Below are 14,300 nucleotides of genomic sequence, written 5' to 3'. Positions count from 1 at the left end.
CAATCTAATGGACATATATCCCACTGTGGTGTCATTTGTTTTACCTTATAATTATCCTTTCGCTGGTTATAGGTCCTTTGCACCTTTACTTGTTGCTTTACCATGTTTTCATCTGTAACTTGCTTAATAAACTTACCCTTTCTTTCCTGAGCTTCCCTTCATTTCCTGTAATATGGCCAATCCTTTTTAAAATGACCAGTTTGCTTACAGCAAAAACACTGTAAAACCCTTTATTTTCTTACCCTTGTTCCTCATGCCCTTTGGAGCCGGAGGTGCAGACGCCACTCTCTGGTCTTGTTGTCCTTGGTCTATCCAACGGCTTCTACCTCGCCCTTTTGAACAAACTTCTACGACTTCAAAAGGTTCCATGTCTTTATTTACTGCGAAGACATGGTGAAAAAAAGACTGCCATCATCGCACATTATTTTGTCTCATTAATTTTTGCGCTAAATCATGCAAATCCTTTGAAGTTTCCTGATGGATCCCTTAATATCACCTGCAACCCCCTTCACTTGCTCTAAGAAGCAGCGAATAATCTGTTTGAGTGTCTTTATCCTTCATATCCTCATCAGAGTTATTAAACACTACCTGATATGCCAGCTGAAAGTGATCTGCCTGTTCGAGCATTTTGTCTGAAATGACAATATTTTTGGGAATAAATGTCCAAAAACATTTGGTCAAAGAATCATTCCATGCTTCTGCACCTGCCGTGTAATTAACCCATTCTTCGTAAGCTAACATGTTGTAAAATGTACCTTTTATCATTCCATTTGGGGAGAGTCTGTAACACTCTTGCTGATACAAATCAGCTGGTGTTGCTGCCCCTATAATGTCTATGGGCTGCCTGACAGTTTCCAATTATTTAAGACTGTCTCATAAGACTTTTAGCTCTAGTGTCCTGAGCTGTTCTAGGTGTAGATCGTACTGCATCTGTTTATACTTTTGATCCTTAGCTTGCACTTTCTCTACCCTCTGTAGTATCTGTAGCTGCTGTTTGCACTGTTGGAGTTCAAGTTGCATTGTGTCCTAATGTGCAGTTTTGTTCTGCTCTGCCTGTAATTCCTGTCATCTTTCAGCTTTTCCCGGTTATGGGGTCGCCACAGTGGATCACCTGTCCATTCGTGATTGACAGTGGAGTTTTATGGTGTCGAGTTGCCAGCCCGGCGCCCAACCTTCCACAGAAGGCACAAACTCACACCTAGGGCAAATTTAGTGTGTCCAATCCACATACAGAATGTCTTTGGGATGTGGGATGAAACCCACGCGACCACAGGGAGGACATGCAGACTCCCCACAGAAGGCACCCCAGCTGAGGAATCAAACCAGAGAACCTCTTGCTGTGAGGCAGCAATGCTAACTGCTGCACCTTCCTGTGTAAGCAATGTTGACTTCGCTTCCCAATCTTGGAGAATGTTATGTTCACGTTCAAGTGCTTGTGACTGACCCTCTAGGCTACCCAAATATTGTAATAAAGTTGCCATAGCCTGACTGAGATTATTCCACTCTTAACTATCCCTTTGAAATGTTTTAAACTGTTCATTTAAATTTTGTCTAGATTCCTGGTGATAAAGCTGAACTCCGGTGTGAACAATAAGTAACAAAAGGTATTAGCAAATCCATGTCTGGGTCCTGTAAGAGCTTCTCTTTGAAATCAGTAATGTCTTTTTTAAAAGGGTTTCAACAGTACATACAGGAGAACTTAGAAGTGTATTTGGATCAGGATACAGAGGAGAAGATAAGGACTGTATGTCAGGGGACTTATCCCTGGATGCAACCTGTGTAACAACCTTTCTGTGGCATACTAGACAAATAGATTCATCATCACTGTCACAAAACACACACCCTGGTCTGTACTTCTAAGTTTTGACATTAGACCTGTACCAGTCATAGGCATAAATCCATTTACACAAAGCATTGACATCAGCATTACCTAATAAAGTACTGCTTGTGCTACAGTTTTGCTTATACCAATCTTTAAATTCTGACCATACATGTGCTGGACTATTATTGCTGTCTACCTGAAAGGTAGTGTTACATTTCACAGTTCTTTTGTTATGGCATCCATGCTGTAGAATGAGTAATAAAAAGAGAGTTTCCAGTTTGTGTGGAAGGTGATTTAAGTCTTCCATCGGGAAAGCATGGAAAGTTCCTCACTGATTCTCCCAAAAGGTGGTCAAACACCACTGGGAGATTCAGCTGTGTGAATGTACAGTACCTGTGGAACTTACAGAGATGCACTGTTCTGCTACTAGATACTGTGCATAAGAAGGAGGCAAATGTTTGCACTGCAACTGGACATGCTAACTGACTAAAATGAAAAGGGTGTAGTTGTCACAAGAAGAAACTATTCGGTCCATCAACTGTGGCTCGCCATTGAAAAATTACTATTCTTTCACACCCCATTATACATGTAGTGTACATACCACTTTTTACAATGCACAGATACTTGTACTAATGTGCACACACAGGTGGCACATTTAGGATTGTTTTCTTACCAACAGTTCAAAAGAACCTTTGGCTGGGAATGTCATTTAATCCTGTCTTTATCTTAAATTAATGTTCTCTGCTGTTTTATGTTCCTATACTGACAAACATTCCTGTCTTGCACTGTTTTTCAGATGCTTTGCATACTTACAGTGAAGGAAATTGGACTGTTACTGGCCCCATGTCAACAGCTGGGATCTTTGCCACATACCCATCAGACCACCTTAGTATTACCAATGGGTTTGCAGATCAGGTAATTATTTTGCTCTTAAATTTAGTGATCAACTTTCCAGGTTTGTGGACAGCAACTGTGACTGAAGCCAGTGCTTCAACTCTGACATCTGAACAGGTCCATATAGGCTTGGTGCAAAATGGTTGTAAATCTAGTGCATGTTAAAGTAAAATAAAAATAAACGATGTAAATGTGTCGGCTTAAATAGCTGAACAAACTATGAAAAGTAAAACTAAAAGCCTTGAAGTATGTTTATACTAAAAGATGCCTCAGTATTGCCCAAAATAATCTGGGAAAGAAACTGATTCTAAAGGACTGAAGGAAGGAAGACAATGAAGACCTGATTAACTCCAGAAGTTTCCACAGGATAGCTAGCAGAACTCCCCCAAGGACCTGATAGCAGGCCATCCCCAATGACCTGAGTGATCTTTCTTTCTAGGAAGTATAACACTAGTAAGCAGGACCTTCCACTCTGTAGGGCTTGGAAGGTGAGTACAAGGATATTCAGCACAGGTCCTGCACATCACACAGCACTAGTGTTGCATACTAAATGAGTCTTGGCCAGAATTTTGCAATAATCCAGCTATAGTTCTTCATGTTGGTGTCCATTAGTCCATGTTAAAAGTTGCTGTATTAGTTCAGAGATGATTACAGCAATGCTAGAATTGCTGTCTCAAAGTCCAAAAAATGAAATAAAGTTCCTAATCCAGGCAGTATCCTTAAATAGAAATACAGCAACCTGATGAGTCCATGCTGTTAAGTATTCTAATCCCCCCCCCAATCTTGCACACTGGATACAAATTCCAGTATATCCCTCTCATACTACAGGTGAAACAAGATGAAATGCAGTGAACTAGCATGGTCTCTCACTTTTGCTGATGTTTAGTAAAATTTGCACTGTGATATGAAGGGGTGAAGCCCAAGCAGTCTTCAGAATTGTCGAAGTCTGACTTTGCAATTAAGTTGTACAGCTGAGCATCTTCAGTGTACAATGGATAAGGTGGTCTTTATTGGTGCAAAGTCTATGGTACAACAGGCAGTATATTTGTCTTTGCTAAAGGCTGTGGGTTCTATTTGTATACCAGGTAGACTGATAACTGGTGCAGCAGTGTAGTATAAAGGTGGGGGGGCATGCCTGAGTACACAATCCTTCAAGAATGATTCTTTAAACTGAGGTCCCATCTCCTTGAGTTGGTGGTAGCTCATGTGTATGTAAAAAAAAAATATCCATGGTATCTTTCAAAAAGAGTAGGGTTGCTTTACCCTTTCATCTTTCTATACTTGTACATTCATTATATTTACACTAACATCCTGGCCAAATGTCCCCTATAAAATAAATACTACCTCTGGTCTCGCCTGAAAAGGCAACTAGCTTAGTGAGACTTGCCTTGTCAACAAAGGACAGATGTATAATAAATAAGGTCCTAGTAGGAAGACATATTAAATGGCAGCATATACACTGTGAACAGAAAAGGTGCCAAAATGCTCCAGTGGCACCACATCTTTCTATACTTGTACATTCATTATATTTACACTAACATCCTGGCCAAATGTCCCCTATAAAATAAATACTACCTCTGGTCTCGCCTGAAAAGGCAACTAGCTTAGTGAGACTTGCCTTGTCAACAAAGGACAGATATATAATAAATAAGGTCCTAGTAGGAAGACGTATTAAATGGCAGCATATACACTGTGAACAGAAAAGGTGCCAAAATGCTCCAGTGGCACCACATCCTAATTCCATGGAATGGCTGTTAAAGGAAATGAACACATCTCTGGTAACTGTGGATGGATTTAAGAGGTAAATTTATGAAAGAGTGCGGACAAAGGAACTTGAATGAATCATATTCTGTGTGTTTTTATTTATTTATTTATTTATTTTTAATTGTGGTTGAGGTTTACAACCAGTACAAAAAATGCAAGTTAATATAATGAGTAGGTTGTAGGTTGCACAAGTTGCAATGAGAACGCACAGATCTGATACAAAACTGGTAAGCAAAGCTATAGGATGAGATGATGTACAAGTTTAGCCATGTGACTTGTTTTCCCCCTGTCGTAACGTAGAGAAGGAGAGAGGTCTGCTTCACAAGAAGGGGGGAGGGGGAGCTGAAGGAATCTTGAGGCCGGCCAGTCATGGTCAAACAAATCGGGTTTGGTTTTAACTTTCTCTAGCCGTTTCAAAGGATAAAGACCCTAGGTACCATGAGATGCATCATCTGCACATTTATGTATGTGTTTACTGCTCTATTAGCTGCTTGCAGCTGTGTATTTAATCTAGCTGAATTATATTTTTGACTTCTAACTACAGAGTCCTTTTTCTTATTTTTAAATTCTCCTTGCTAGTCATTAAATATCTAAGATATTGCTTCATTTCTGTTTAAACACATCAAATCATTTTTAGAGAGGTCAGACCACTTTACCAAATAATTGCAGCTGTCTTGGCCATATTTATTAAACGTGCCTGGCTGAAGTCCCATCTGCATTCACATCCATTGTAGTTTCCATACAGTAACACTGAAACCCACTCGCAAGCATTTAAAACCCAGTTTGATGTAAAATGCAACTACGATTAAAAGCAACTCACTCTGTTTTGACACTCTTTACAAAGAATAGCTTTTGTTTGCTGCTAGAATCCCATCCCGTAGTTTCTGAAAAATATGCCTTTTTAACCCACTCCCATACAATTTAATGATCTGTTGTAAAGCTTTTCTACTGAACATTTCAAAAATCTGCTGAAGATGCAAAGAGAGAGTTGTGTGCTGGCAGACTAGAAATGCACAAGACAGAAAGCCAGTCAGAAAATGTGCCCAGAGGTGATTTGTGCTGCAGCATCTCACAAACAGTCAAAATCCAAGACCTGATAACTCCAAACAGTTAAGGTAAAAATGGATATGACTTCATGCAACCCAGCTCAGAGAAGAATGATGTCCTTTATTGCAAAAGAACACACACGTGGGAGACTGAACAATCATGGTATTGTCTCCTTGAATACAAGAAATTTCATTCTTTTACGTTGTTGTTGCTTCTAGGAAGAATATTTTGTATCTATTAAATTTTAGCTGCTGGCCATTAAAACTGAGCACCTTCATATTATTTTGCCTGCTAAGAATCTGCAGATTCTTTTTTTTTTTTTTTTTTTTACAGTTGATGTTACATTGTACATTCATAAATATGTAATAGTTATTGCCCATTATGCTAATTACATTCATTTTTGTAGAAAACCATCATATTATCACACTGATTAAGTTGTTTGTCTAAATGTTTTTCATATGGCATATTTATTATACCAACTTTACTACTGTGAGTTATAATATATGCATAACATCAACCTATAATATGATAACATTCTATTCTGCTTAAAAAAAAAAACTTGTATACATATGTCACCTTACTTATTTTGGTTGCTAATCTCAACAGAGTGGTGTGCTTACATTTCTTATGTACATAATATTAACATACTATTCATGACAAGATATCAATTAATGTATTGCAGTACATTTAGTAGCAGGTTTGATTCCAGCACTAATTTTGCTATCCTTAAAATACACAGACTATACCAGACTATTAAGAGTATTTCAATTAATGTTTTACAGTACTCTTTTTTTTTTTTTTTTTTTTTTACTCAACAAATTTTTATTTTGTTTTTTGAAAAGAAAAAAAAAAAACAGTAAAATTAGATTACAATTCAATAATAATCAAAGGAACAAAAACATTATTTACAATATTTACAAGTGACCCAAAGGAGAAACAGTACAATAATAATTAATAAAAAATCCAGAGAAGAAGAAGAGAAAAAAAAAAAAAAAAAGTCCACAAAAGTCTATATCTCTTTGAACTCATATGATGGAGCTTGTGTCTAGTTGCATTACTTCTATGAGTGTAAGTATTTTATTCCAGGGGTTGTCTGACCATTTTCTGGGGAACATTCTTTCTTCCTTGACTTTTATCTCCTTTTGTGCAGTCTCCTTAAGTAGAAATATAAAGTCTTCAAAACACGGAGGAGTTGCAGATTTCCATTTCCTTGTGATACACTTTCTGGCAACCGCCAGAATAGTACATAAAAGATATTGATCTCTTTTATTCATAACTACTAATTCATCTATATTCAAAAAAATTAAAGACTTTGTTAAAACAAATTTATCATTATAAATAGCTTGAAGAAAATTGCCAATTTTCTCCCAAAACGTTGTAATACAATCATAAAATATATGAAACCAATCCGCTTCACAGCTTAAAGAGCATCTCCAACAAATAACATTTTGATTTGAGTTGAATTTAGCTATTTTATTTGGAGTATAAAAGGCTCTATGCAAAAATTTCCAAGTGAAGATTCGCCATGTTTGTGTATTAGAAGTTAGTTTAATGGAGTATAGAAGATTAGTTTTACAATCGTTTAACAGATTTGTTGATAAACCTCTAGATATAAAATTCCAAGTGCTTTGATCTATTTTAGCCTTGTAGACTATTAAAATCTTGTATAGTTTAGATGTTGAATTTGGCCAGTTATGGTTATCATAAATCAGTTCTTGAATATAGTTTATAAGTTTTGGCTTAGACTTGAAGGACGAATCATTAATAATTTTGCATAAATTTTTAGAGTAGAATAAAATTTTCTGGAGACTTACTCTGTCTACATTTATTATATTAAATTCATTTGTAACTTGTTGACTAGTTAATGTTTTAAGATTATTTATGCATTGGGCCCAACATATGAGATTATTAGATTCCCAATTAATGAGGGTGTTATCATGAATTTTCTTTTTAAATTTCTTTGATGTATTAAATGGTAATAACAGTTCAAACCATACTTTTATGTCAGGATTTGAGTTTATAAAGGATCTGAATAAATTATAAATATTATTCAAATATGATAGATTAGTAGGTTTTGTTATGTTATTTTGAAGATTAATGCATAATATATGCCAAAATCTATTTTTGTGAATATAGTGTGATGTATTATTTATTATTTTGTTTTCATTTAAAAAAATAATCATATGCAGAGATTTCCAAGCAGAAGAGAAATTTGGATTTACCCAGTTTAAAACTAGTTTAAAAATGGAGGCTTTGATATACGTCTCTATATCTGGAAAATTAATTCCCCCTAATTCCCATGGTCTAATGTGATGAGAAAAAGCAATTCTATTCCTTTTTGGATACCAAAGAAAACATAATAGGCTTTTGCTAATTTCTTTCAGAATTTTTTATTTGGAATTATAGGTATTGCTAGTGCTATATAATTTATTTGTGGTAGAAGAATCATTTTTATTAGCTGCAATCTGTCCTCAAATTTTAGAATCAATTTATTCCAATTTTCCGTACGTGTTCTAATTGAGTTTAAAATTTTATTATAGTTTAGTGTCAGAGTAGTATCTATTTTATCAGATATAATAATTCCTAGATATTCTAAAGTAGAGACTTTTTCTCCAAGTATATGATATCTACTCAAGTGAAAGTCCCCCTTTCTGTTAAATAAAATATGTTTTGATTTAGATTTATTAAAACAAAGGCCAGAACTTAGAAAAAAATTTTCCACTTGCATTTCTAGTTCATGAAGAGATTCATTATTTGGTGATAAAGTTAGTAGTATATCATCGGCAAACAACATAACCTTGGAGTTAAATTTATTATGAATACTTAAGCCTTCAATTTTTGAGTCACTGCGTATTGTAATTGCAAATAGCTCTATTGATAAGGCAAAAGAATGGGAGACATAGGACAACCTTGTTTAGTGCCTTTAGTTATTTTGAAAGCTTCTGATGTAAATGGACCTAATTTTACATAGGCCAAATTATCTTTATATATATTCTTTATCATATTAATAAAATTTAGAGGAAACTCAAAAGTTCTAGAATTCTAAATAAGTAGTCCCAATTCACTGAATCAAATGCTTTTTCTATATCTAGCGTGATTATGAGAGCCTCTATATTATCTCTATTTAATATTTCAATAATGGTTAGGATTCTTTGTATATTGTCATAAGCATGTCTGCCATAGATGAAGCCTGTTTGGTCCTCATTTATGATTTGAGTCAAGGATTTTTAATTCTATTGACTAATATAGACATAAACAATTTGTAATCGTTATTAAGTAGAGAAATCGGTCTATAAGAGCTACAATGGGAGGGTCCTTGTTCTCTTTTTTATTGGAGTAATTAATGAATATCGCCAGGAAGGTGGAATTATGTTTTGAGCTTGAATTTCATTTAGAGACTTATGAAGTAAAGAAATTGCAGAATTTGGGAATATCTTGTATAATTCCATTATTATTCCATCTATTCCTGGGGCTTTATTATTTTACTCTCCTTAATTTTGTCATTTATTTCCTTGAGGGAAATGCGTTTTTCAATATCAATTTTTAATTTTTCAGGTAATCTATTTATTATAGGTTTGATAATTTTTGACTCTATTAAAATAGTATTGTCTTTATTGTTTCCAAAATGATTAGTATAATGAAATTTAAAAGCTTCTAGGATATCATTTATGTCTGATACTTTTTTATTACCTTTTCCTTCATGTATAATATTTGTAATATTATTTTCTATATTTTGCTTCTTTATTCTCATTGCTAAGTTATGTAAGTGTTTTGGAGATGTTGAGAGTGAACTAAATTTTAGTTTTTCCAAAGCCAAATTAGTCTTATGAGTTAAAATTTCATTATATTTTTTATTTAAATCTTCAATTTCTTTTTTTTTTTTTTATTACCTGGGAATTCTTTACGTCAGAAGTATTTGTATTAATTTCTGTTATTTGTTTTTGGATACTGTGCAATTCTGATTCCCATTCTTTTGTTTTGTTTTTAAACCAAGATATGATCCTACCATATAAGAAGGCCTTTAGAGTGTCCCATATTATTATTTTCTTTAGATCAGTAGAATTTATTTCTAAAAAATATTGAATTTCTGAGTCTAGCCATGGTTTAAATTGTTTTAATTTAGTGATGTAAGTTGGTATTCTTGAGGCAAAATGTAGTCTTTTAAAATCTATTTGTAATTTAAGGATTAGGGCATTATGATCAGAGAGTGGGCATGGGATGATAGAAAATTTTATTATCTTCCTATTTAAGTCTGGGGATATAAAAATTTTATCTATTCTTGTTTTAGTATTAAAACGATAATCACTATGTGAGTATAATAATGAGTTAGATTCTTTGAAACTAAATGAATCAATTAATTTTAAGTTTTCTGTCCATTTCTTAAGGTATTTACCTGTGGAAGAGAGACGTAGGTTCCTCTTGTTGGTTGTCTCAGAACTATCTAGAATACAGTTAAAGTCTCCTCCTACTATTAGAATACCTTTATATACCCTATTAATTAGCTCCATCTGCTTTTTAACTGTAGATAGTCCTATTCCAGGAATCCAATACACATTTACCAGTGTCCAAATTCTATTCTGAAATTTTATTATTACAATTGAAAGTAACCCTTCTTTATCCTCATAGTTGTAAATAATTTGTGGGTTAGTTACACTTTTCTTCCATAAAATTAAAGCTCCCCTAGTTTTTTTTTATATGAGGAGTGAGAGAGAATTAAGTGGTTATTAGGTATCCAGGTGAAGTTGTCATCAGTTTTAAAGTGGGATTCCTGTAGAAATATAACTTGCGCTCTCTGTAATTTTAGATATCGTAGTAAATTTGATCTTTTATAGTATTATTTAAGCCATTGACATTTAAAGACAACAATGTTATGTCTGTCATTTCTATAGGATATTATATTATAATTTTAAAAGAATACATTGGTAAAGAACTAATATTTATGAGGACCTGTGAAAACATATATGTTAATTTTCCCTCTTTTCTCTAAGAAGAACACTGAAATGAACAAAACTGTTTCTTTGATAGTTTAACAAATGTTTCAGTTTGGGCCACTGCAAAAAATAAAAAGTGAAAAATATTGTAACAACATACTTTAATTGACTGAAAAATAACTTTACTACATAGTTCCACAAACATGAAGTGCACAGCACTTCTAATCTGATTGATCTGATAAGATCAAACAGATTTTCCCTCAACGTCGACAATCGCATGGAAAAGGATATTCAAAGTTGAGCTCCATTAATTGGATCCTGAAGATATCTTAAAATATTAATATTTGATGAAAGAGTGTATCATGCATTAGTACTATGTTCCTTGATAAATCGACTCAATAAAGTAATTAATCTTTTACTAAAAGTTTGTACTTATACTAGAGTTAATGTTACTTTTTTAATGAATGTTCTAAGTAGATGTCTATTACAGCTGAAGTAAATATTTCAGCTTATCTTCCCTCCATAAATGTGGTTATGTTACATGAAGTATGTCGGTTGACCTTCTCTTAACAGAGATAAAATGCATAATAATATATACATTTAGATTATATTTGCATTTATTTTGTTGAACTTCACATTTAAAACAGGTTATTAGTGTGACAGATAGTATTACTATCTTATAAGGACTAGTCCTCTTTTTTAATTCTTCCTTAGTTACTATTCTAAGTAAATTCTATATAGCCTCTCTGTGTACATATGTATAAATATACTCCTATATCTACACCAAAACATTTTCACATATAAACACACATAAATATTAAATAATCTTAATGGGTTACCTAAAATGTGTGCAATATAATTGAGAATTTGTGTGAGCACTCTTGAAAGGGTTGGTACCTTGTTACTGCTGGAAGATGCCTATTTACTGACCTTATTAACCTTATTAGTAGATTAAGTGGCCCATCAAAAGATGCGTGAATATTGTGAATGAATATTCTTAATTCTTATCACTAAATCTTACAGCAATTAGTGAAGAGTACCTATATCATTTAACTATATTATTTATGAAGTTTCTTAGGAGTGTGATGGGAGTACACAACATTTCAGACTTGGGGTTGTTGAATATTCAGTAACAGGACTCAAGATTGTTCAATACTTGTTGTAACACATCTTAATACAGTTAATGATTTGAAATAACATGTGCATGTCACAAAGAATCCATGAATACATAAATACATGGGTCTCACCTCATTTACCAAACCCATGTCCAATCCAATATCAAAACAGTCAAGAACATTACGCTGAGGGTAAAAGCACCTCGACCCCTAAACCCGTTAAATAACTAAACACTAATAAACCTACTATTTTAAAGCTGCTTATATTCCCTAGTAATTTGTATAAAACTAAAGTAATTATATACATCAACTCCAATATTGCCTTGCAGTGAGACAAGCATAGATTTACTGATCATTACTGAAGTGCCGTTAAATCTAAAATGCTGTGTAGTGGTTGACTATATCCTGCTTATTACTATACCTAGTATAAGTTCTGCTAACACTTCTATCAGGTATGGTGTGAGGAGGTACGTTATTACTATAGACTTGCACATTACCATCCCACACCATATATAACACTGTTACTGTTTCCAATAAATGAAAACCAAATCTCATACTTTCAAGAAGTCAATCTCAACCAACTAACACCCAACAAAACACAAGTTCAACAAATGAGGAGAGACCCAAATACATACATAGTGTACTGTTTATGTAAACATTTCTCTAAAACTTTATAAGAGCAGCTCATGGATGTGTCATAGTGTCTCCCAAAAAATGTATAGTGTGCACATAAATTACATTTGACCCTACCATATTTCCTTTCCTGTTTTTTCCCCATCTGTGACATAAAAGGGAAAAAAAAAAAACTGTTGATGTTACTGTATCATTGAGATTCACCGTGAGCATTTATGGCATAGTGGTGTACCCATTAACTGTTAAGGTGAAGGGTAAATAGAGCAGATTGTGCTTATCTTCAAAAATAATACAATTTATACATAGAAGTTAGCACTGCACTTATAACTGCAGAGAATGCACATAGCAAATATTGTTACGTAAATAGACATGTTTCCCAATTGCAGGATGTTTTGATTATAGCTTTATTTTATATTATTGGTGTTTTACTAATTCAATTTTAAGGTCCGTGTAAGTGAAATTTCGCCAAAATACCAAAATAACAAAGTCAGTTCCACATTGCTGCAGGTTAATGCTAGTCCATTATACAGCTCACGATACTAACACTATTTACTAAATACTTGCAGTATAGGTTACAAACAAAGCAAATTCAGTCATTGCTAAAATTAGCACTAACTGCCAAAACTGATAAAACTCTCATCAATTAGCTTGCTCTAGGTTATTAAGCTGTAAAGGAAATTAAATTACCCATATGAGAGACAAAAAAAAACAGGTAAAGAGGTGATATACTACCAACTGTTCATTACTGCATTCGGATGCTTGTAGGCATCTAAAAGCGGAATATGCAGAAGTATGCATGTATCATTCCTGTCAGGTACTGCATTTATAGGCATTTTTTAATTGATAAGTGGGTAAGCTTACCTGACCTAAAATGCCCTTTTACATGGATGACCCAAACACAGTCTAAATAAGAAGTTCAGAGTCACACAGTAAGAAAATGGGAGCTATCAAAATCAAACCCTGAGCTACAGTCAGTAACTAATCATGGATACAATCTGGCAGCTCCACTACAATGATTAGTTGGGATTTTATCTCACTTTTAACAGACATAGCGCAGTTGAAAACTGAATTTATGTATTTGCTTGCATTAGTTAACTACACTGCCACACTTTTGGTATTTCCCAACAAGAAGAAAGTAACTAAATGGGCTTTTTTATTTATATATATATATATATATATATATATATATATATATATATATATATATATATATATATATATATTTTTTTCCCCTTTATTTTAAACATGTGTAGCATACTTTTCTTTATATGTTATACATTTACCTGTTCGTACTTTTGCTAAAATCTACTCAATTCTTGAACTACTCAGCTTCTGGAGAACAGATTAAAACATAAAGGGGCTAAGAAGTCAGGTCACAGTTAGTATTTTCATTGAATGTTCTAACTGACAAAAAAAGACTCTGCAAAAGTGCACCACTCGCAAAACTAATGCAGTGTTCTACAAGCCTCAGCTTATAGACATGTTTCTTAACTTTTAATGTAATGCTGGGCTATGTTAGTGAAGATATGAGGTAAAAAAACTGACTAGAAAGCTCGAGGGTATACTATGAAGCAATAATAGTCTCCAACTGTCAATTAGAATGTTGAAACGCTAGAAGGCGATTTTCTGCCTTTTTTTTTTTTTTTTTCTTACCATTCCCTTCCTTCTTACTCTAAACAACGCTCTCACATATTCCTGAAGAAATATTCAAGGAATGCCCTTTTTTTAAACAGACTATAAAGAATTGGATTTAATTTAATAAAATTTTGCACAGTAACTATTAATCAATATGTTAATAACTTTATAATAATAGTGGCCTTTCATTTAAATGCTAATACTCTTGTGAGAGTTTAAAGAAAGCTGAAACAAACAAAAAAAAACACACAACTCTAGCATCTGAAGATTCTATCAAACCACTACCATATTAATATGTTAACATACAGATTATGATACTTCCTAAATAAAGAGAAAACTAATTATGTGACTGAAGTGTAATGAAATTAAGGCTATGTATAAGAATCATACCTTAGTTAATGCTTTGAGAGAAATTGATTCATCAATGTTCTTAACATCAGTTTTTTGTTTTTTTTTCCT

The 14,300-nt window shown here is 33.5% G+C and overlaps 1 protein-coding gene across 1 annotated transcript in view; it reads left to right on the top strand.

Annotated features, from left to right (window-relative positions):
* LOC122802482 (aquaporin-9-like) overlaps positions 1-14,300 on the top strand; it is a 117,075-nt gene that overhangs the window by 54,387 nt on the left and 48,388 nt on the right. Inside the window, exon 4 of the mRNA XM_044072129.1 lies at positions 2,619-2,737. Coding sequence (XP_043928064.1) covers positions 2,619-2,737 — 119 coding nt within the window. The remainder of the gene's footprint in view (positions 1-2,618; positions 2,738-14,300) is intronic.

Source organism: Protopterus annectens, chromosome 5.part0 (assembly GCF_019279795.1).
Source record: "Protopterus annectens isolate FY-2018-M chromosome 5.part0, PAN1.0, whole genome shotgun sequence".
Classification (NCBI taxonomy): domain Eukaryota; kingdom Metazoa; phylum Chordata; order Ceratodontiformes; family Protopteridae; genus Protopterus; species Protopterus annectens.
The sequence above is the reverse complement of the archived record's forward strand: the minus strand, read 5'-3'. Positions and strand labels throughout refer to the sequence as shown.